Raw genomic sequence first — 23,938 nt, 5'->3', positions numbered from 1 at the left:
GTTGATCATCACCATGGTTACGTTAGAGAAGTAGAGACGACAGAGAATTTACCCCCCAACACACACACGCACTCACGCAATACCCCCGTCTTCTGCACCATGCAGCACAGCAGGGATCACACTACTTAGGCCTCACTCACACCTTTGATGCATGCTAGATGTGAGCAAGATGTAAGTGTCATGGCCACCCCAATGCATTTCCAATGGAAGTCACATGGTTTGATACAATAATTTGGACTACAAGCTGTTGTATGGCTTTCGGCTGTGTTTTGACTGCCCCCTCCCCCTCATACAACACAAATGTTGTATGAGGGTCAACATGTGTCAAACCATGTGACTCCCATTGGAAATGCATTGGGGCAAGACGTATCACACCCTTTGTATACAACAAGCAACAGTCTGTTGCGAAGGTGTGAGTGAGGCCATAGTTGCACACGCACGCACACACACACACACACACTCAGTGATGTAGAGTAACTGTGTAATCTAAGTGCATTTACTCAAGTACTGTAATTAAGTACAATTTTGAGGTATTTGTACTTTACTGGAGTGTTTCCAAATTCCAATACTTTTACTTCTACTACATCTCGGATCCAAATGTTGTACTTTTACTCCACTACATTCATTTGAAAACTTTAGTTACTATAGTAATAGTAGTAGTATAGTAAAATGTCGTTACTAGTTACTTTGTAGATTTTCAGATGGGGAGCGACTGACACGCCTAGTAATTTATTTAAATCTTTCGCCAGTTAAGTATGATTATTTTCGGGGGTCACCAAAATAATAATAATAGTCCCCGGAATGAATAGGAATGAGAACCGTAGGGTGTATACCTCACCGCTGGGCTCCGTGGAGGGCTTAGGGTTAAACAGGGGTCTAACTCACCAGTGGGCTCCGTGGTGGACGAGGGGTTAAACAGGGGTATAACTCACCAGTGGGCTCCGTGGTGGACGAGGGGTCCTGGGGGCACAGCTCCGTCCTGGGCTCCGTGGAGGGCTTAGGGTTAAACAGGGGTATAACTCACCAGTGGGCTCCGTGGTGGACGAGGGGTCCTGGGGGCACAGCTCCGTCCTGGGCTCCGTGGAGGGCTTAGGGTTAAACAGGGGTATAACTCACCAGGGGGCTCCGTGGTGGACGAGGGGTCCTGGGGGCACAGCTCCGTCCTGGCCTCCCCGTTGGGCCTCTCTCCGCTGGGCTTCTGGGAGGAGAGCCTGGAGGACATGGTGGCCGCCGTCGCCACCGCCTTGAAGCTGCGCTTCCTCTTCTGCACGTTGAGCTCTGGGTGGAACAGGATGACGTACACCTTGGGCATGTAGAGCATCCCCAAGGCCACGGACGCACTGAGGTTCATGGAGATGGTCAGGGTGGTGGTCTGGATGTACAGCTGTGAGGAGAGACAGAGAGAGAGAGAGAGAGAGAGAGAGAGAGAGAGAGAGAGAGAGAGAGAGAGAGAGAGAGAGAGAGAGAGAGAGAGAGAGGGGAACACATCTGTCACTTTGACCAGTAACACTGAGGTTCATGGAGATGGTCAGGGTGGTGGTCTGGATGTACAGCTGTGAGGAGAGAGAGAGAGAGAGAGAGAGAGAGAGAGAGAGAGAGGGGAACACATCTGTCACTTTGACCAGTAACACCTTGGGCATGTAGAGCATCTCCAAGGCACAACATATTTTCAACTGAGGTCTTGCAGCCAAACCTAAATCACAGGTCTACAGGTGTTAAAGGTATATTCAGTAATTGCGCTTAATTCACAAAAAAGGAAAAGAAAGTGCTAATACACCTTACTATAGAGTGCGCTGACCATATAAGGAGTTCCTCTCTATCCCCAGTGAGCCCCTGTGGGTAAAACACCCTAGTTTCGGTTTGGGCTTTGGGTGGCAATTCCTTCCTCCAATCATGATTGACTGTGCATGCTGTTGGATTGTTGCGCGTTCCCCCACTGTAGAGCCGTTTACAACCTGGCAGAGCACCGGTGGAAAACCAGGCTTTCCACTAGGCAGCTGGGTGGTCTGTTTACCGACACGAGCTGCTGGAACAGCGAGATGCCAGCGGGAAACACGGCCAGTCGGCCACGATTCTTCCAGACGCCATAACCTGCGGTGTTAGTGTAACATGGATTATGGGTTATATATTTATTCATTCATTTTTTGTGGAATATTCCAGACCACATCTACAGTTCCAAGTCTTTTGTCAATTAGGCACATCTTTCGTTTTAAGATTTAGACTCGTAGCTGTATTATGGATTCTGACGCTTCATTACAAGCAAATCAATAAAATACATCTACGAGACTAACTGAGAAGAGAGAGGATAGAGGTATAGAGTGAGAGCAGGAGTGAACAAAATATAAAAGGCATAGGAACAGGTCAAATAAGGTAAAAGAAAAAAGTTAAGAATAATAAAGTCCAAAAGATATACAGTACACACATACAGATAGCAAATGCAGTATCTGGCATGGGGGAATGTTTGAAAATGTGAAAATGTTTCAAAAGCAAAGCATTTGTTACACCACTCAAAGCATTTTTATCAGAGTCGTCCACCAAGTCCAATTGGACCGTTATGGAACTCTATATGCCAGACAGCCAAACCTTCTGAATGCAAATATATCGCTCCAGAACTCTTTTATCAGGACATGGAGAAAAAATAACCTGTTATTGTAATAATACCTATTATTTTGCCACAAGATCGTCTTGGTAATACTGTTCGGTGGACCCATTGGAACCACCTTCAAGGACCCGGGGACCCGGGGACCCTACTTTGAGAAGCAGTGGGTGTGATGAAAGCTAAGCGATGTGACAGAGACAGTAAAGGTGACACTAATACATATCATCACAGACAGACAGTCAGACAGTCTCCTGCTAGGCTAGACGGCGTAAGACCATCAATCTTCTAGTGGAAAGGCTCGGACAAGAGACGGAGAGAGAGAGAGAGAGAGAGAGAGAGAGAGAGAGGGAGAAGGGGACAGGAAAGCGTTTGAGGACATTTTTTGACAAGGCTCTTTTGGAATGACACTGTCTATTAGCTCACATAAACCCTCACTCTCTGACTGACTGGACTCATTTAGCCTGCAGCGCTGGAACAACAATATTACTCAGAGGTTTCTACTGATGTTGAAGTAGCTGTTAAACATTCTCAAGTATAAGGATTCAACATGTTACTTGAGTAAAAGTACAAAGGTATTGGCATCAGCGTATACTTAAAAGAATGAGAGAAGAATATGCTGAAATGCCTAATAGCAGATCTACAAAGCTTTTAGAATGGCTACGTTTTATGTATGTATATGTTTTATAATAATAAACTAAACCTGCAGGATTCTTTCTGTTACATCTGACATGACTCCCACTTTCCCTGCCAACTACAGACAGGATATCCACATTAAGGATTATGGACACGTAATACATTCAAACTACTTGACTATTGTAACTCTCTCCTTACTGGCCTATATACCGGCATGTGCACATAAGCCTCTCAAATTGATCCAGAATGCCGCAGCTCGCTTGGTCTTCAACCAGCCAAAGTTATCTGATGCTGGCCTTCAAAGCAACCAAGGTATGGTATGACGACCCCATATCGTCAAAGCCTGATCCAACCCTACAACACAGTGTTGTTGTTCTTAGTTACTGTAATTCACGTCTGATAAATAGCTACATTGTAATAGTAATTTGTAAACTACAGACATGATATCCACCAGGCTTATGAACACAACTACATTCTCAGACCATAATAATAATGGATTGCATTTGTACAGTGCTTTTCTAAGTGCTCAAAGTGCTTTACGGTTCACTCATTCACACATTGGGAGGTGAAGTGGCGAACAGTCCACGCCAGCGTCCTCACTTCCCACATAACAAGTTTTGGCGAGCTCACACAGAAGACTCACTGCAGGCGATGTAGGGTTCAGTGTCTTTCCCAAGGACACTTTGACATGCGAACAGGAGGAGCCGGGATTCGAACCACTGACCATTGGACGACCTGCTCTACCTCCTGAGACACAGCCGCCCCGCCCCGTTGGTATCCATGATGTGTCACACACACACACACACACACACACACACACACACACACACACACACACACACACACACACACACACACACACACACACTTGGCATTGACCACTGAGGGCTCCAGAGAATGAAGTGAGGTTTTGGCTGCATGATTATTATTTATTATTAATATATATTAGCTCTCATCCCTGTCTCCACAACACAGAGCTAGAATTGGACCAAATGCGTAACCATTAATACTTTGATTCTCTTTTTAAATCAGATCTGCTCTCTGAGTGCTTCAATGTGTTCCCATTCTCTGTGCTGCTATTCCTTAAAAACACAGCTTAAAGGGTTATTTAAAGCCATGGATGAACAGTGAGGTCATGTGACACCGCCTTCAGATCAAGCAGGCCAAGCAGAGCCACAAGCTCAAGGTTGAGGTTCACTTCAACACCAATAATCCTCGACGCATGAGGCAAGGCATCACCCCCCCCCCCCCCCCCAAACCGACCCCTCTCTCCCCGCTTTGACAGAGACAACCGGGAGACGCCCGCCAGGGCTCTCCAACCTGCTGATCTCAATCAATCAATCAATCAATCAACCTTTATTTATATAGCACATTTACACAAACGACATTGACCAAAGTGCTTCACAGTAGACAACGTATAAAGACAGAGTATAAAACATAGTATAAGAACATGATAAAAGAATCACATCGAGAAAGTACTAGAATAGAACAAGAATACATTACCATTAGAATCAAGAACAGATGCGTAACTATCTAGATCAAACAACATTAAAGGCGAGAGAGAAAAGGTGGGTTTTGAGAAGGGAAGTCTCTATGGATTGGTTGTTCCATAACTCCGCGGCCGCAACCGCAAAAGCACGGTCACCTCTTGTTTTCCGGGTAAGGTCTGTTGGCATGGTCAGCAGTGACTGGTCAGAAGACCTCAGAGCTCTATGTGGGTTCAGCCATATATATGGGGGAGCCAGGCCAAGGGATTTAAAAGTGAATAAAAGGATCTTGAAATCGATCCTTTGTTTAATCGGGAGCCAATGGAGGGAGGTGAGGACTGGTGTGATGTGGTCAAATGTTTTGGTAGCGGTGAAAAGGCGGGCAGCAGCATTTTGAACTAATTGCAGGCGTCTGAGTGCGGATTGGTAGATTCCATAATATAGGACGTTACAGTAGTCCAGTCGTGATGAAATTAAGGAGTGGATAACTAATTGTTTATGGGGGAGATGACTTGGCGAGTAGGCGGAGATGGTAGAAGCTGGTTTGAACAACGGCGCTAATCTGTTTGTCATACTTGAAATTGAAGTCATCTCCAACCCCTCACTCTCTCCACCACAGATGTGCACGCTGCGCATCTGTCCACCTCTATCGTGCCTGTGCCAAAACACTCGTCTGCAAAGTGCTTCAGCGACTTCCGTCCTGTCACTCTCACTTCCATCATCATGAAGTGTTTTAAGACGCTGGTCCTGGCTCAACTCAAAGCTGGCCTCTATCCATCCCTCGACAAGCATCAATTTGCCTATCGAGAGAACAGGGGTACGGACAACGGCATCTCATCTGCCCTACACTCTGCCCTCACTCACCTGGACAAGAGCAACACTTACGTACGGATGCTGTTTATTGACTTCAGTTCGGCATTCAACACCTTCATCCCCTTCCAAACTCATCTCCAAGCTCGGTGACCTTGTGGCAACAAACGACCTGGACATTACTCCCTCCATCTGCAACTGGATCCTCGATCCTGTTGATTCCTCACTAACAGGCCCCAGTACTGTTAGGATAGGCAACCTCACCTCCTCCACCCTAACCCTGAGCATTGGTGTCCCACAAGGCTGTGTGCTGAGCCCCCTTCTCTACTCCCTCTTCACATATGACTGCACCCCTATGCATGGCACCAACACCATCATCAAGTTTGCAGACGACACAACGGTGGTGGGCCTCATCAAGGATGGCGATAAGTCGGCCTACAGGGAGGAGATCCAGCACCTGGCGTCGTCGTGCGCCGACAACAACTTGGCGTTAAACACCAAGAAGGCTAAGGAGCTCATCGTGGACTTAAGGAGGACTAGGGCTGTCACTCATGCGCCCATTCAGATCAATGGAGTGGAGGTCGAACGGGTCTCCAGCTTTAAATTCCTGGGTGTCCATATCTCTGAGGATCTCTCCTGGACCCTCAACACCTCGTCTCTCATCAAGAAGGCCCATCAACGTCTCTTCTTTTTGAGGAGACTGAGGAAAGCCCAACTATCTCCTCAGATACTGGTGAACTTCTACCGTTGTGCCATTGAGAGCATCCTCACATACTGTATCATGGTCTGGTATGGAAACTGTCCAGCCTCTGACCGGAAGGCACTGCAGAGGGTGGTGGACCCTCTGCAAAAGACAAGTAAAGACAAAAGTAAAGACTAAAGACAAGTAACTATAACAGCCGCCCTGGAAAATTACAGATTATTAGGCATACTTCGGGTCAAAGTACATTTTGATAGCAATACCTAGTTTTTATTCAGGACATAATTCAGGAATATTTGTACATCTCAGTAGGAGTCTAGCAGATTGAAACCTAGTGATGGACAAACCTTTCAGATGAATTCCAGGCTCCATGTGTGTGTGTGTGTGTGTGTGTGTGTGTGTGTGTGTGTGGGGGGGGGGGGGGTGTAATTGATAGAAAACAAGTCATTTTCTGGGTGAACTACTCCTTCAAGTGCTTAAATAGGGCTTGAATTCATAATATATTTGTGTGCTCGGGTCCCGAGAGTCCCTTATCGTATGATATTTCTGTTTGAAACGCATATCCTTGCAGAGTGTAGCATGTCGACCGTCACAGGGGAGATACAAAGTACAGCACGGCCAGCTGATACCAACATTAAGCCTTTCTGACCTTTAGTTACTTATAGTATACTCTGAAGCACGGAAAAACATCTGTATGAGTGCACTGTATGCACTAAACACATGCACGCGCACGCACGCGCACACAGACACACACACACACACACACACAGACACACACACACACACACAGCATCAAGCTATATGTTACACCATATGCCTCTGCAAGGAGCTTGACCCAAATTGAAACCCCTCCCTCTTTCCCACCATGCACCAAAATGCTTAGCTTGTCACGGAGCATTCATAATTAATTCCTGTTGCTTTAACATAAATAAATACATGAAGTCAATTTCCAACAAGCGCCCGGCAACCGACCCCGCTATTTATAGCGGGCGATGATGATTTATTAAGATCCTTATCAAGGGATCCGAAAATGATTGTGTGTGAGTTTAGACACAGTGTTACTGGATAATTCTCATAATTATACCCACCAGGGAAAAAATTTACCGCCAAGGCAATTTACTCTGCTACAGAGACTAGACCATTACCACAACATGCCTCCGGCGGGGGGCCCCGAATTAGTGCAGGACTGAACATATCAAAACTTTAGGAATTAGATTTTTTGCGATGGTTTTTGAAAACCTTATAACCATACCTACCACCATGCCAAAAATCTAAAACTTAAACGATTTTAACGAATTGGGACCCAGCTAGGAGCACAAATGTATGGGGCACACAAACTAGGTGGTGTAATCAACTACGCAACACCAATCACCTCACACCTGTCAATTGTGGTTGTGCTTCCCAAACATCGACTGGAAGTTTTTATATTTTCAGTATAGCTTTTCCTCATGTAAAAGTGGCGATATTTTACATTACATAACATGTTTTTTGCCAGAACTTTCACATGGATATGAAACAGAGGACGATATCTGACTCAAAGTCTACTGGGTGAGTATACACGCATGGCTGTGTATTTGGTATTTGGAATACATTAAATATATGTAGGATTACAGACATTCTAGAGCTATTAACAATATTGGATAGGTGATGATTAGGAAAGCCAGACAATAATGCCAGACAATATTGTTGGCTGGCATGAGCGTCACAGAAAAAGCTAAACCAAAGGTTACTTGTCCAACGGACAAGTACAATTTTAATGCACTTGTCCGGGAAGATTTAATACTTGTCCCGGACAAGCGGACAAGCCTTAATGTCAAGCCCTGCCATTACCACAACATGCCACAGAGAAGAGAAAAGCACTTGATTTGGTAAAGTGACGATTAGGTTGCGACAGGCGCTCGCTCAGGGCCTGACGGGCACAGAATGCCTTTCAAAGAATGGATTGTGGGAAATTTCGTTCAGTGTCGTCTTGTCCTCCTCGACGACCGGGGGTGTGTTTGGTTTGGTTGTTTTTGGGTGGCCTACTTTCTGAGAGCTGTGCTCATGGATCATGAATAGCTGGTGTGTGTGTGTGTGTGTGTGTGTGTGTGTGTGTGTGTGTGTGTGTGTGTGTGTGTGTGTGTGTGTGTGCACGTGTGTGTGCGGGGGCATGTGTTTGTGCGCAGAGTGCCAAGACACACATGCATGGGACGATGTTGCCTCACTCTGTCATCATGTCATGTCATCATAAATGGGCAACGCCCACACTACTCCACTCTGATTGGCTCTCTACTGGAGACCACGAAAACGGGGAACACCTGCACGATGAATAAAAAAAAAGATTGCAATCTAAATTCAGACACCTGTGCGATCTCATTTCTAAATTTGAGCAAGAATGGTGCAGCACCAGTTGGCTGTCAAATGTATTTTAGCTACTACAATAGAGACTTTAAGAGAGGTTTAAGTCGAGCACTTTGATGTTGTCTGTTTAAAGCCACAGTAGTTATGGCTCCAGGTGACACGTTTTGAATGTAGTAATGTTCAGCAACTACAGACTAAAGACAATACAAATTTCCATGGAGAGAAAAAAAAAGAGAATCGTGATCTCAATTCTTGTGGAAGAAAATTGAGATTCACATTTCAGCAGGAATGGTGCGTGCAGCGCGGCCCTGGAGAATACAGGAGGCAGAGTGGCGGTGACATGCACTCTCATGGACGTGTAGAGAGTGTTAGAGAGGCAGGGGATGAAATCCTGGGCCGTAAGAGGGCACTTTTGGACAAAATAATAGTGAAAATAGCAGATCTACAAGCTCACAACGCGTCGCAGCGTTGTGAGCTTGCAGCGCGCTGCAACCCGTCGCAGTGCGACGCGTTGTGAGCTTGTAGATCAGCTATTTTCGGGGCATGAAACCCAGCACTCTTTAGCTAGTGGAGATGTTCAATGCAAAATGCGCCGTTCAAGTTCAGGAGACTATGGGAAAAAAGTACAGTACAGTACAGTACAGTATGTGTCTCTTTTCTTTTGCTCGGCCGTAACAGTAGAGCCAGCCATAGAAACACAAATGTCTCTGACTGACTGACTTTGATGTGCAACAGTTAATCAAGCTAATTTTATTTTTATTTTTTATCCGACGATTTTTCACCCAGTATCAATTCTCTAATGTAATCCTGGGCCCCAAAACACTCCCTATGCCAACCTGGGGAGAGCAACAGACTGACCTCATGCTTCCTTCTATGCATGAGGAGTCGAAGTCTGCTTCTTTTCACCTTTTGAAGTAGTACCGTTTGAAGTAGCAAAGTGGAAGGAACACGTTATTCCAACCAGTTCCTTTCCCCTCCATCAGGCCCCCCATGCAGCTTAGAGACCTAGAAGTAAATTTGTTCAAAGTAATTCCAACTTTCTTGTAATTACTAATCAGTGGCCTCTATCATAACCCATCCAACGCTCATTTGCATAATGGCAAGCAATCCTAAAACGATTATTGTCATCATGGGTATGTTTAGTTGTAATTGTGTATTATTATTGCATCCAGAAAGCAGCACCTGAGACAATATGAGAGAGAGAGAGAGAGAGAGAGAGAGAGAGAGAGAGCACTATACTTTAAATCACTTCGCAAGAGAGAGAGAGCGCTTTGCAAAGACACTTATCTTTTTTTACAGTCTATTAAGGCACTCATATTTCTGGAGAAAGAACATGACGATTGATAAGATGACAGCCGTTCTTTCATTCATAGTGGTGGATAAACAGTAGCTCCAGACAGCAGGGAGTTTTGTGCTGAAGGATATTATTTGAGTTTTTGGAAGAACTCGCACAGCCCCAGTCCTGTCAGATGCACAGCTCTCCAAGCGCTTCACAGACAGTACAGAAGGAGAACGGTACAGAAGTAGGATTTGACATATCTTTGTTAACTTGTATCCCGCTGGTAGCTCTGCCGTTTTAGTTCTCCCTTAACCCGTCTTTTCCCCTTCACTGTCAAAAACCATATCCTCACTCAAACACTTGCATCACAACCCAAGTTCAAATATTTTTGCCAGGAATCATCCCCCCTGGTACAATCTACTGAACGCTCCATAAAAACCTCATATGTCCTGGAGCCATCCCCGCTGGTACAATCTACTGATTGCTCCATAGAAAACTCATATGTCCTGGAGTCACCCCCCCTAGTACAATCTACTGAACGCTCCATAGCAACCTCATATGTCTTGGAGTCATCCCCCCTGGTACAATCTACTGAACGCTCCATAGAAACCTCATATGTCCTGGAGTCACCCCCCCTGGTACAATCTACTGAAGGCCCCATGGAAACCTCATATGTCCAAAATTGTTTCCAAAACTTTTCAGGATTCAAATTCAAAAGCATCAAAAGTAGCAAGACAAACACGTTATATATTCCTTGAATATGAATATGGAGATAAGAGGTTTCTGCCCAAAATCAACGACATGCATGAAACCAGCATGCTCGTATCAGTTCATGAAGACATGCATGTGGGCGTCTCAAGGTTCATGAAGACATGCATGTGGGCGTCTCAAGGTTCATGAAGACATGCATGTGGGCGTCTCAAACAAAACCAAAACCTCAACTTCCCACCAAGTGAAAAACTGTTTGCGGGATATAACAGACAGCAGGATTAACAGCAGCTGCAATTTCAAGGATGAAATCCCTTCGGCTTCTCAAGACGAACTGGATGAGTAGAAAATGGACCTTGCCAAACATGGACCAGTCAGCGCTAATGTAACTAATGTAACCTGGCAGGCCATTATGCGTTGAAGTTCATGCGAGTACGTCGGAGTGTCTTACGAGATCCCTGAGTGGCTTCTAGACATGTTCTGATGTGCAACATTAATGAGTCTGACTTGTCCTTCGATGGTCAAGTGACTAAGGTTGTACAATCATACCATCTTTCTTCCCAACGGTGAAACATTGCTAAAGTTAAAGTTATTCTTTGTCATTTGGCAGACCTTGGAAAGGGTTGTTCGTGTTTCCATTCTCCTCCCGTGTAAATGACTGTACTGAGACTCATCTTGGACTCTGATGGCCAAGACCCTCTCTGCATGTAACTCTCTGACTCTGTCTCTCCCTGTTTCCCTTCCATCTTCACTGTGAACCACAGTGTTGATTTTGACAGCAGGTTTTTTAGAGACCAGGATTACTGCATGTTTTTGTGAGGGTATCTACCCTAAGGAACACGGGGAGAACATGCAAAAGCCCCTTTCGCCAACCTCGCCTCGGGTATGGGCACTGATGACGCGGAGGAGAGAACATGCCCCCCACAGCGTCTCCAGCGGGAGTCGAACCCATGACCTTCTGGCTGTGAGGCAACAGCACTACCGACTATGCCACCGTGAACCCTAATTTTAGACCAGTCTTAGTTGACTAAATATCACACAATTTTAAACCCACATCATGCCAGAAGCTTTGTAGCTTGTAGTGTGACATCAGAACTCTCCCACATGGCAGAGGAGAGTGGAGTGCATTTCAAAAGGCCTCTGGTGGCATCATTAACCACTTCAACCACTTCGGCAGAAATAACACTTTTGTAACATGTTTTTCACTCGGTGTCAATTGCCCCCTAAGCTGTAATTCTGGGCGGATCCTTCTCTCCCTCTGGCAACCTGGGGAGAGCCCCGAACTGACCTCATGCTTCCTGAAAAGCATGAGGACTGAGCAGGTCACTTCTCATCACCTGACAGGGGGGGTTTTCCCCGGTTGGACGTCATAGAGCGTGGAAGGAACACGTTATTCCAAACAGTTCCTTTCCCCTCCATCAGGCCAGGGGGAGGGTACCTACCCTATAGGCACACGGGGAGAACATGTGAGGGTACCTACCCTAGGGGACACCGGGAGAACATGTGAGGGTATACATACCCTATAGGGACACGGGGAGAACATGTGAGGGTACCTATCCTAGGTGACAAGGGGAGAACATGTGAGGGTATACCTACCCTATAGGGGAAACGGGGAGAACATGTAATAATAATAATAATAATAAAACTTTATTTGTATAGCACCTTTCATGACATGAAATGCAGCTCAAAGTGCTTTACAGAGAAATGGAGGATAAAAGAAAAGCATGGCAACAACATTAAAAACAAGCAGTAATGCAGTGAGGACATGAATAACAAAAAATAAAAATAAAATAAAAGATCACTTAAAAGCAATGTTGTAGAAGTGGGTCTTGAGCTGAGCTTTAAAAATGTCTACAGAGGCTGCCTGACGAAGGTACAGTGGGAGCTTGTTCCATACCGACGGCCCGTAGAAGCAAAAAGCTGCTTCCCCGTGTTTTTTAGTTGCCATTTTTTTTGGCAAAGCGAGCAGGCCGGCAGTGGAAGACCTTAGGGGGCGGTTTGGGACATATTTAGGCAGGCAGTCATGTAGGTAGGAAGGTGCGAGACCATTGAGAGCTTTATAGACAAGTAAAAGAATTTTAAAATCAATCCTAAAAACAACCGGAAGCCAGTGCAGTGATGCCAAAACTGGAGTAATATGTTCTCTCATCTTAGTTCTAGTTAAAACTCTGGCTGCTGCATTTTGGACAAGTTGTAGTCTGTCAGTTGTTTTCTTAGGCAGTCCTGAAAAGAGTGCATTGCAGTAGTCAAGCCGAGAAAAAACAAAGGCGTGGATTAGCGTTTTTGCATCGTCCAAGGACAAATAGGCTCTGATTCGTGCAATATTTCTAAGGTGAAAAAAGGCAATCTTGGTAACATGATTAATGTGTGAATTGAAATTCAATTCAGAATCAATAATAACCCCCAGGTTCTTTACTTTACTGTTACTTTCTACAGTCAGGTTACCAAGTCTGCTTATTATTGATTCTTTCTGCTCACTAGAACCGATTATGAGAACTTCTGTCTTATCCTCGTTTAGCTTGAGAAAGTTCTCACTCATCCAACATTTGATGCTAGACAGACAGGTCAACAGCGGGTCTAAAGCACAGGGATCATCTGGAGCCACAGAAAGATAAAGTTGGGTATCATCAGCATAGAAATGAAAATTGACTCCGTGGTTGGTAATGAGTTCGCCCAATGGCAGTATGTACAAGGAGAAAAGCAGAGGGCCAAGAATCGAGCCCTGTGGAATACCAGAGCTGATGTCGTGTTTGTCTGAGTCAAACTCGGCTAGATTGACAAAGTAACTTCTGTTTGATAGGTAGGAGGAAAACCAGGACAGGGCCGTACCAGACAGGCCTATCCAGTGTTCCAGACGCTGTATTAAAATTGAATGATCAATCGTGTCAAATGCAGCCGTTAGATCTAGGAGTAGGAGAACAGATACATGTTTCTTGTCAGCAGACACCCTAAGATCATTAATTACTTTTACAAGTGCTGTTTCTGTGCTGTGACCTTTCCTAAAGCCAGATTGGAATTTGTTGTGCACATTATTGTTCTGTAGAAACACATCCAATTGATGAAAGATGCATTTTTCTAAAACCTTGCCCAGAAAGGGTAGATTTGAAATGGGTCGATAGTTACCCAAATGTGAGGGTACCTACCCTAGGGGAAACGGGGAGAACATGTGAGGGTATACCTACCCTAGGGGACACGGGGAGAACATGTGAGGGTACCTACCCTAGGGGACACGGGGAGAACATGTGAGGGTATACCTACCCTAGGGGACACGGGGAGAAAATGTGAGGGTACCTACCCTAGGGGACACGGGGAGAACATGTGAGGGTACCTACCCTAGGGGACACGGGGAGAACATGTGAGGGTATACCTACCCTAGGGGACACGGGGAGAACATGTGAGGGTATACCTACCCTAGGGGACACGGGGAGAACATGTGAGGGTACCTACCCTGCATGGGTAGAGAGAGAGAGAGAGAGAGAGAGAGAGGGGGAGGATGTGCAGGCTCTGTCCTGTGATCTTTTTCTAACCATTCATGCATGGCTTCACCTCAGCATGTGCATGGGTGGATGAATAATGGAGAGGGAGAGAGAGAGAGAGAGAGAGAGAGAGAGAGAGAGAGAGAGAGAGAGAGAGAGAGATGGGGGGGGGGGGGTCACAGGTGTGTAAAATAAGGCCATCTTAAATAGCATCAAGTTAAAGGGATGTGAGTCGATCGGGTCGCAGCGTGAGCCACAACAACATAAGGTCAATCTGCTATCTGGGCATCGACAGCCCAACATCAGAGGTTTCTACCGTCGTTCAATAATTCATGACCTCCAATGGGAAAGATAATTACACACACACACATAATCTTACACACATGTACACACACAGATGTCCACTTGTGCACGCATGCACACACACACACACACACACACGCTCACACACACACACACACACACACACACACACACACACACACACACACACACACACACACACACACACACACACACACACGACGGATATCACATGGAAGCACAACATTACCCCTCATCGACCTGACGCGTTAACGTTAACAAGATATTGATATTATGATAGAACGATATTACAAGATAGGATTATGTTTACCAGCAGCAATATAATATTGTGCTAATGAGTTATCATTAAAGGTGCAGTCAATTGTTTTTATTTTGTTGAAATAACTGTTAAAACTCTTTGAGTGCCAGGTATTAATGATTGTATTTATCCAGGACCTGTTCTGACATTCCAAATGTTGATCCTTCCCCATCCATCCATCCTCTTTGATGTCTCCCTTTTGACTGATACCTGTCCATTTAAACTGTAGACGGGCCTGCCCCAAAGTTATTAGTGCAGCCGCACCCGGCGAAAACTAGGGTTCTCAACGGGTCCGAAAATTAAGGCCCGGCCCTCATCAAACCCTGTACAATTTACAATTTACAATTTAGGCATTTAGCAGACGCTCTTAATCCAGAGCGACTTACATTAAGCAAGAACAAAAAAGCATGGGAATACATCACATAAAGACATTTATCATGAAACATGCGTAAGCTAAGAAAGTAACAGTGGAATATCTATAATGAAACTATACATATAAGCTATACATCTATACTACTATGCTACACATAATATGTGTAGCATAGTAGTATAGATGTATAGCTTATATGTATAGTACATACGTCACACGTCATAGTACATATTATGTACTATGACGTGCTATGACTACATACAATGCACTTATGCTGTCTACATAAGATGCTATAAGTCTGTATCAAATGCTATCTAAGTCTACAGAATTGCTATCTAAGGGGGTGGGGTAAGTGCTATGGGCCATGATGGAGTCTGAAAAGGTGGGTTTTCAGACTACGGCGGAAGATTGGGAGTGATGCTGCAGTTCTGACTGCAGTGGGAAGTGCATTCCACAGTTTTGGAGCCAGAAGGGAGAAGAGTGGAGCCACAAGAGAATGTCCCCGCTACCACCCTTAGATCTCCATATATGGAGCTGACCTGTTCTGACATTTCATATCTCTGCTGTCCGGAGGAAACCTCCAAAATGTTCATTTTTCAGGAAATTAAAAATATACATTTTTAAGGAAAATAATAAAACCAAATGTTTTTAATGCAATACTGCTTCATCAAAGTTGGTGTTGTGACATTAGATATTGTCAATTACTAGCATGAAAAGGAGATAGGTATAGGCGTTAGCTGTTTTAGCAGACAGTTTGAGGGTCCAATGGTGGTTTTGTCCAATGCGTTTTACTATAATCTCCATTTGTTCAATATTTTCTTATTTATGTGGGGAAAAAAATCTAAAACCTAAAAAAATTGTTATGAGGATTCCTCCGGACAGCAACAAATTATGTTTATGTGACCTCTTCAAACCCTGTACACTCAAGACATGCTCCTTATATGGCCAGTACAAAATTTGTTCCATGTTGATCTGAACCCCCCATGCCAAAGCGCCAGCACTCGCCCAGCAGTCTCCCGTCAACGAGGCGGATACGTGCACGCCCTCATACTGCTTTCTGTTCCCAGACAGTATTTTGTGGTGATAACGAGCTATAATCAACGTCCAATAACTAAAGAACAGAACATTGTGCTGACACACCTTCTCTCTCAGACTCTCTTCTTTCTTTTCAGATATTTGTCTTTACATCGTAATAGAACGATAGATTATGTAGGTCTTACTAGGGCCTTCAAATATAGACGGAAGGCAATTGACCTTTTTACCAATAAAATAATATTAAAGAAACTGTTAACTGGTTAATATGTGTACCGTCACTTTAAAAGCGTAATTTTGTTTACCCGAACAGCACTGGTTGGCAGGTATCAATACACTTTTAGACCGACATGTTTGTGCCAGTGGGTGATTTATTTCTTGATCACCTCTTGTCTTGATTGTTTAAACATGACATCATGGGCCGCTATGCTCGATAACAGGCTTGATAAGCCCAAAGCTAATTGATAACGGGTAGGCCTACTCAATAAGCTTGTCCTTATCCGTTATCTGATTTCTCCGGATATCGGTTATCGAGCTCCATCCCTACTTACTAATCTGCAGTCATATCAGTAGACAACGTGCAACGTGCACTCTATCTATCTCTCGTGCACCAGTGGAGGTTTATAATAATAATGAACACACATACTGGAGTTATGAAGTGGAGAGGAACGCACTGGAGCGACTCACTGCCTCCTTTAATTAACTCATTATAAAACCAGGGACACATCTGTGTCCTCGCAGATATACAAGTTCATACTGTAGTGCGGCTTGTAGGTCAGCTTGTAGGTCTGCTATTTCTGAAATAAATGTACAAGTGCAAATATTTCAATACGTGTTCTTTTAAAGCAAAACTTTAATTTAACTCAAATCTTTGTTTCTAAGCGGTCCCTGGAACAAAATATTTTGAGATAGGGGTCCGAGGCCAAATACATATAATTCTGGCGGTCCTTGACATGAAAATGTCAACTGTAAAATAAGTTTTTAAGAAAACTGTCAGGATTTAGAAAACACTTTTAGAATAGTCCTCAGGCATTAATGTATTTAGGTGTAAAGTACAGTGGAATCGGTCCCATTCCAGTGTACGATGCAGCTTAATAAAAAGGCAGATAAACAACTAAAAGCCACAGTCAAATAATCCCAGTTGCTTCAGTGCTTTATCCTCTCTACCTCGACTGCCTTTGTCCTGATGTATATGAATTATGAATCTTTATTGAGAAAAGGTCCAACAACATACAGCAAATACAGAACAATACAACAAATACATTCATGCATACATAAACGACAAAGACAGAAAACAACAAAAAAGCTCCCCTAAAACAAGCCGCTCCCACCCCACTTAATCACCCACAACATAGCAGACTTCAGGCATCAATAACTCATGAAATGATGTAAAGATGATGAAGAGTGTCTGTGAGGATGCACCTCCACAGTGTCCCGGTGCTGGGATGATGCACCTCCACAGTGTCCCGGTGCTGGGATGATGCACCTCCACAGTGTCCTTGATGCCGGGAGGATGCACCTTCACAGTGTCCTTGATGCCGGGAGGATGCACCTCCACAGTGTCCTTGATGTCGGGAGGATGCACCTCCACAGTGTCCTTGATGCCGGGAGGATGCACCTCCACAGTGTCCTTGATGCCGGGAGGATGCACCTTCACAGTGTCCTTGATGCCGGGAGGATGCACCTCCACAGTGTCCTTGATGCCGGGAGGATGCACCTCCACAGTGTCCCGGTGCTGGGAGGATGCACTTTCACAGTGTCCTTGATGCCGGGAGGATGCACCTCCACAGTGTCCTTGATGCCGGGAGGATGCACCTCCACAGTGTCCTTCATGCCGGGAGGATGCACCTCCACAGTGTCCTTGATGCCGGGAGGATGCACCTCCACAGTGTCCCGGGGCTGGGAGGAAGCACCTCCACAGTGTCCCGGTGCTGGGAGGATGCACCTCCACAGTGTCCTTGATGCCGGGAGGATGCACCTTCACAGTGTCCTTGATGCCGGGAGGATGCACCTCCACAGTGTCCCGGTGCTGGGAGGATGCACCTCCACAGTGTCCCGATGCTGGGAGGATGCACCTCCAGTGTCCCGGTGCTGGGAGGATGCACCTCCACAGTGTCCCGTGGCTGGGAGGATGCACCTCCACAGTGTCCTTGATGCCGGGAGGATGCACCTCCACAGTGTCCCGGTGCTGGGAGGATGCACGTCCACAGTGTCCTTGATGCCGGGAGGATGCACCTCCACAGTGTCCTTGATGCCGGGAGGATGCACGTCCACAGTGTCCCGATGCTGGGAGGACCTGACAAACTTCACCTGGTCCAATGCGCGGTGGAACGCCCGTTCTTCTCCACACACAGAGTTATATTTGGAACCGTGCAGCCTGCTATAGAGTTATATTTGGAACCGTGCAGCCTGCTATAGAGTTATATTTGGAACCGTGCAGCCTGCTATAGTGTGACACGAAGAGCAGGATCATTTGACACACAGAGCAGAAGAGAGGACACACAAATCCAAGAAGACGTCTTCATTCCGCCGTCGACCGCGACAGGAACCCTCGTCGCAGCCCCCCGGCGCTCGCATCACATGGCGGTGTTCAGGTGACACGCTCACAGGGGGGGTGACGACAGGTGGCATCCGTGTCGTGGGGCTTAATTGATGCGTTCCGCCAGTGTGTCTGCTTTGCGTGGAGTGTGGCCTGAGTTTCACCTCGCGGAGCTCCGCGGAAATTATGGTACAAAGTACATGGTAAAATACTTATGTACTTATGGTACAATGTACATGGTATAATACTAATGGTACAATGTACATATACGTGGTACAATACTTATGGCAATTCTGGTACAATGTGGTACATATATGGCACAATGTACATGTACTGTAAATGGTACAATGCTTATGGTACAATGTGGTACTTACACATTTAAGTTGACCATTTATTAATTGTCACACACATAATTTTGATTAACGATTTGATTGAGTATTTTGCATTGAACATTCCCTTCCAGGCATCGAAATCACAAATTGCACAGGACAGATATGACACATAACTTCAATATGAAAAGAAATCACTTTAAATCACTTTGTTTATTTCAATTTTTTGTCATAAGTGTCACTGTCAGGCGGAGGGTGGGGTGGGGGGAATGATGGGTGGTAGGAGGTTGTCCTCCAGGGGGAATAAAAAACAGTTTGTACCCCCTCATTTTTCTTTTCTCCCTTATATAGGCGAGATACTGTATTTTGTGACAAACTGCTGCTGGTATGAACAATAAAAAACGAAATAAATATTTAATAATTTGATATAATTTTTCTTTGCCAAAAATGTATAAAATAGTGGGAAGCTTACAACACGTCACAAAGTGACAAGTTGTAGGTTGTACATCTGTTGTAAGCTTTTTATTCTATAATAAACTAACTCCTCCTGCCTGGATCTGGGCTCTCTCAAGCAGAAACGATGAACAGGAAACAACGGGACAAACATCTGATATCTCATAATCTCAATAATACTTTCTTGTCTTGTTAGGTTGCGTTTACATTTGCACTGTGGCAGCGCTTCAATACGTCATCAGTATCACGTTGATCCCGCCTCTAGTGGCTGCATATACGGACGCATATCGCTGAAATGGTTCGGAGTGCATCGTCTCTGCCCGAGAAGGACCAGATGGGAGCAGGAGGATGAACTCACTGCTGCCACCAGCTGGCAGAGTCAGGTTAGATGTAAACACCAAATATCTCAAAGAAAGAAGAGAGACTTACATCGGGGGACAAAATGTGTCCTGCGATGTTCCCTCCTTTAGTTACTGTAGGCAGTTGAATATAACTTGTTTTTAACAAAAACACATAAAATAATCAGACCTGTCTGAAGTGAGTGGTACTGTACTGTACTGTACTGTACTGTACTGTACTGTACTGTACTGTACTGTACTGTACTGTACTGTACTGTACTGTACACGCCCTCCTCCTTGGCCTGTGTGTGTCTGTGTCTGTGTGTTAGGCTGTGCAAGAGTGACACTTGGTGGTGAACAAACGCTACAATGCTATTTCCGTGCTCGGGACACAGGGACACATGGACCCACACACATTGCTGTCTATTGGAGTGGTTGCACCACTCAAAATAAAGACAGCGGAGGAAAAATATTGGCTGGCTGGACACTGAAAACACCAAATGTCAATGGCAGGCTGCCACTTGGACAATGACAGTGGATGAGTTCATATTATAGCTAAATCCCACATGTAACATCATGGGGGAGCCCGGGTTTGAACTGGGAACCTTGCGGTTCCCATCCAGTCACTCTACCCCTGCCCTGAGCCACTGCCGCCCACTGTGTGTGCCCAATACATCTTTTGGAAGATATAAGATATAAATAAGATAAGAAGATATAAAAAAGGGGGACTCCAAGGATGAAAAAACAACAACAACATTTTAGGAACCGCTTCTGTTATCAGAGATGGCTGCTCTTTGAGCGAGCACGCCCGCACGCGTGCATTGATAATCCCGTCTAGATCAGTTTTAACGTGCTCTCCCCATATATAATAATATGCAACATTGCAACTGTGAGTGACGGGGATCAGGTCGATCTGAAGGGCAACCTCACAGGGAATAATGTCCTGACTCGTTCCTCTTACTTTTTGAGAAACCACTATATGCCGTAGCTAAGCGAATACAATAGCTGCTGCTTCTGCTGCTAATGAATATCACCAGATCCTGAATACGGGCCTCGCGCTGCAATTTCCACATTCCACTCTTCCACATTACACTCTTCATGCTTACTTTACATTATCGATGCTTTTTGTAATGAATTTATCAAATGGAACTCTCAGCGAGGCTTTGAACTTTTTTTCTTTACGACTCGACTTTGTGTCTTTCAAGTTTCACACCACCACGCTGCCCTCCTACGCACAGTCGCACACCATCCACTTGACCACCACGTAGTGGGCGTGATAGATGACACGCAATGTCAGTGATCTATAGCCTATACTAAATGTGAAATATAATCATCATGTAAGCAAAACTATAGATATTAGGTCTGAGATGGAAAGTGATTGTTAACATTTAATTTAAATGATTGTTAAGCATATTAAAAAGGGTGGGGGGACGCTGCCCCCGCGAGGCCTCGCAGGCGAGATGCCCCATCCGCACTACCCAGAAAGCGGCCCTGCACTCTCTCTCACTCACTCTCTCTCTCTCTCTGTCTCTCTCTCTCTCTCTCTCTCTCTCTCTCTCTCTGCCAAATCAAAACTAAGCTACTGTATGAGGACTAAATATGACTAAATATATTGTAAATTTTGTCAACAAATAAATAATTCATCCGCTTGCGCTCAGACAATAGCTGAAAACAGTTCTACAAGCTCGAGTTTGTAGATCGGCTATTTTCAGCATGCGTGTAAAAGTGTAAAATCAGCCATTACGGTGAATAGAACCACGGCTATCACTGAAAACTACAACATGATGTCTCTGAGCCACGGTGAAGAGAAAACCACCGCTATCACTGCAAACTACAACATGATGTCACTGAGCCACGGTGAAGAGAAAACCACCGCTATCACTGCAAACTACAACATGATGTCACTGCCGCGGTGAAGAGAAAACCACCGCTATCACTGCAAACTACAACATGATGTCACTGCCGTGGTGAAGAGAAAACCACCGCTATCACTGCAAACTACAACATGATGTCTCTGAGCCACGGAGAAGAGAAAACCACCGCTATCACTGCAAACTACAACATGATGTCACTGAGCCGCGGTGAAGAGAAAACCACCGCTATCACTGCAAACTACAACATGATGTCACTGCCGCGGTGAAGAGAAAACCACCGCTATCACTGCAAACTACAACATGATGTCTCTGAGCCACGGTGAAGAGAAAACCACCGCTATCACTGCAAACTACAACATGATGTCACTGCCGCGGTGAAGAGAAAACCACCGCTATCACTGCAAACTACAACATGATGTCACTGAGCCACGGTGAAGAGAAAACCACCGCTATCACTGCAAACTACAACATGATGTCACTGCCGCGGTGAAGAGAAAACCACCGCTATCACTGCAAACTACAACATGATGTCACTGCCGCGGTGAAGAGGAAACCACCGCTATCACTGAAAACTACAACATGATGTCACTGAGCCGCGGTGAAGAGGAAACCACCGCTATCACTGAAAACTACAACATGATGTCACTGCCGCGGTGAAGAGGAAACCACCGCTATCACTGAAAACTACAACATGATGTCACTGCCGCGGTGAAGAGGAAACCACCGCTATCACTGAAAACTACAACATGATGTCACTGAGCCGCGGTGAAGAGGAAACCAGACTTTAATTATCTCTGTTTTTACTAAGCACCAAAACAGTGGTCACCGAGACTCACTCCAGGCAATGTGATTGGTCTAGAAGTTGGGCGGGCGTCTCCCTTGGTTTTGCAAGCTCCCAACATAAAAACAAACAACAAACTCCCGAGAACGAGAGAACAAAGGAATGAAATAATAGAGATAGCGACAGAAAGAGAGAGAGACTATATAGAATATAGGAAAGGAACAGAAAGGAATAGAATAATGGCAGATATATAGGCAGTAGAGAGAAAGCAGAGGGAAAACAATGGACAAACTCGAAGACTTGTTGGCCATGGAGGTTTGGGAGATATGAGCACGGTGGACTATGATCGCCGCCATCAAAACCACTGTACATCGAAATCAACACTGGCTCAACTAAAAGTTTAGGCTAATAAGTGTATACTACCTCCACCGTGGGTAAGGGAGCTAGGTGGTACGCACAGCGATAAGTGTACATCCACCCCTGGGTTAGGGAGCTAGGTGGTACGCACAGCAATAAGTGTATACTACCTCCATCGTGGGTTAGGGAGCTAGGTGGTACGCACAGCGATAAGTGTACATCCACCCCTGGGTTAGGGAGCTAGGTGGTACGCACAGCAATAAGTGTATACTACCTCCATCGTGGGTTAGGGAGCTAGGTGGTACGCACAGCCATAAGTGTACATCCACCCCTGGGTTAGGGAGCTAGGTGGTACGCACAGCGATAAGTGTATACTACCTCCACCGTGGCTTAGGGAGCTAGGTGGTACGCACAGCAATAAGTGTATACTACCTCCACCGTGGGTAAGGGAGCTAGGTGGTACGCACAGCGATAAGTGTATACTACCTCCACCCCCTGGGTTAGGGTTTAGGAAACTTTAGGAGGCTAGGTAGTACACACAGTGAAAAGTTCATACTACCTCCACCGTGGGTTAGGGTTTAGGAGGCTAGGTAGTATGCACAGTGATAAGTGGAAAGGCCAGAGTCAGCATTCAGGTAGAGTTAAGTGCATAAGGAGGAGAGATAAACACATTACGGCCTCGCCTCGCCGCCACGAGAGCTAACATAATGAACTCCTAATCGCTGCTGAGGGTGTAATTCATCTACGGAATAAGCAGCAAATTGAGACGAGGAAAATCGCTTTCTGATCGGCTGCCATGCACACACACACACACGCACACCGTATAGCCTGCATGTCATGAAAGGATAGAATAAGGGCTATCGAGCGAGGTGTGTGCGTGCCGCGGCTTTCAAAAGGTTAGCAGTGCAGCGCTCTCTCTCTCTCCCCTTGTCGGCATCGATATTCCGTCGGTGGAAAACTTCCCCTCATCTCCATCACGTAGGCTCGGCTGCACATTAATGGTCTGCCGAGCAAACACACACACAGTACAAGGTCTGCGAGCAGCGCACGTGATGCAAGGTGCTGCCTCTTGGGCAATAGTATGTATTCTGAACACAGAATTCGCACGCACGCACACACACACACACACACACACACACACACACACACACACACACACACACACACACACACACACACACACACACACACACACACACACACACACACAC

The 23,938-nt window shown here is 45.4% G+C and overlaps 1 protein-coding gene across 1 annotated transcript in view; it reads right to left on the bottom strand.

Moving 5' to 3' along the window:
• LOC308315463 (metabotropic glutamate receptor 7-like) overlaps positions 1 to 23,938 on the bottom strand; it is a 168,282-nt gene that overhangs the window by 5,574 nt on the left and 138,770 nt on the right. Inside the window, exon 13 of the mRNA XM_080763454.1 lies at positions 1,117 to 1,384. Within this exon, the coding sequence (XP_080619580.1) occupies positions 1,117 to 1,384 (268 nt within the window). The remainder of the gene's footprint in view (positions 1 to 1,116; positions 1,385 to 23,938) is intronic.

This window comes from Protomyctophum bolini, assembly GCF_963924005.1.
Source record: "Protomyctophum bolini genome assembly, chromosome: 5".
Taxonomy (NCBI): domain Eukaryota; kingdom Metazoa; phylum Chordata; class Actinopteri; order Myctophiformes; family Myctophidae; genus Protomyctophum; species Protomyctophum bolini.
Note: the sequence above shows the minus strand (reverse complement) of the source record. Positions and strands in the feature narration are given on the sequence as shown.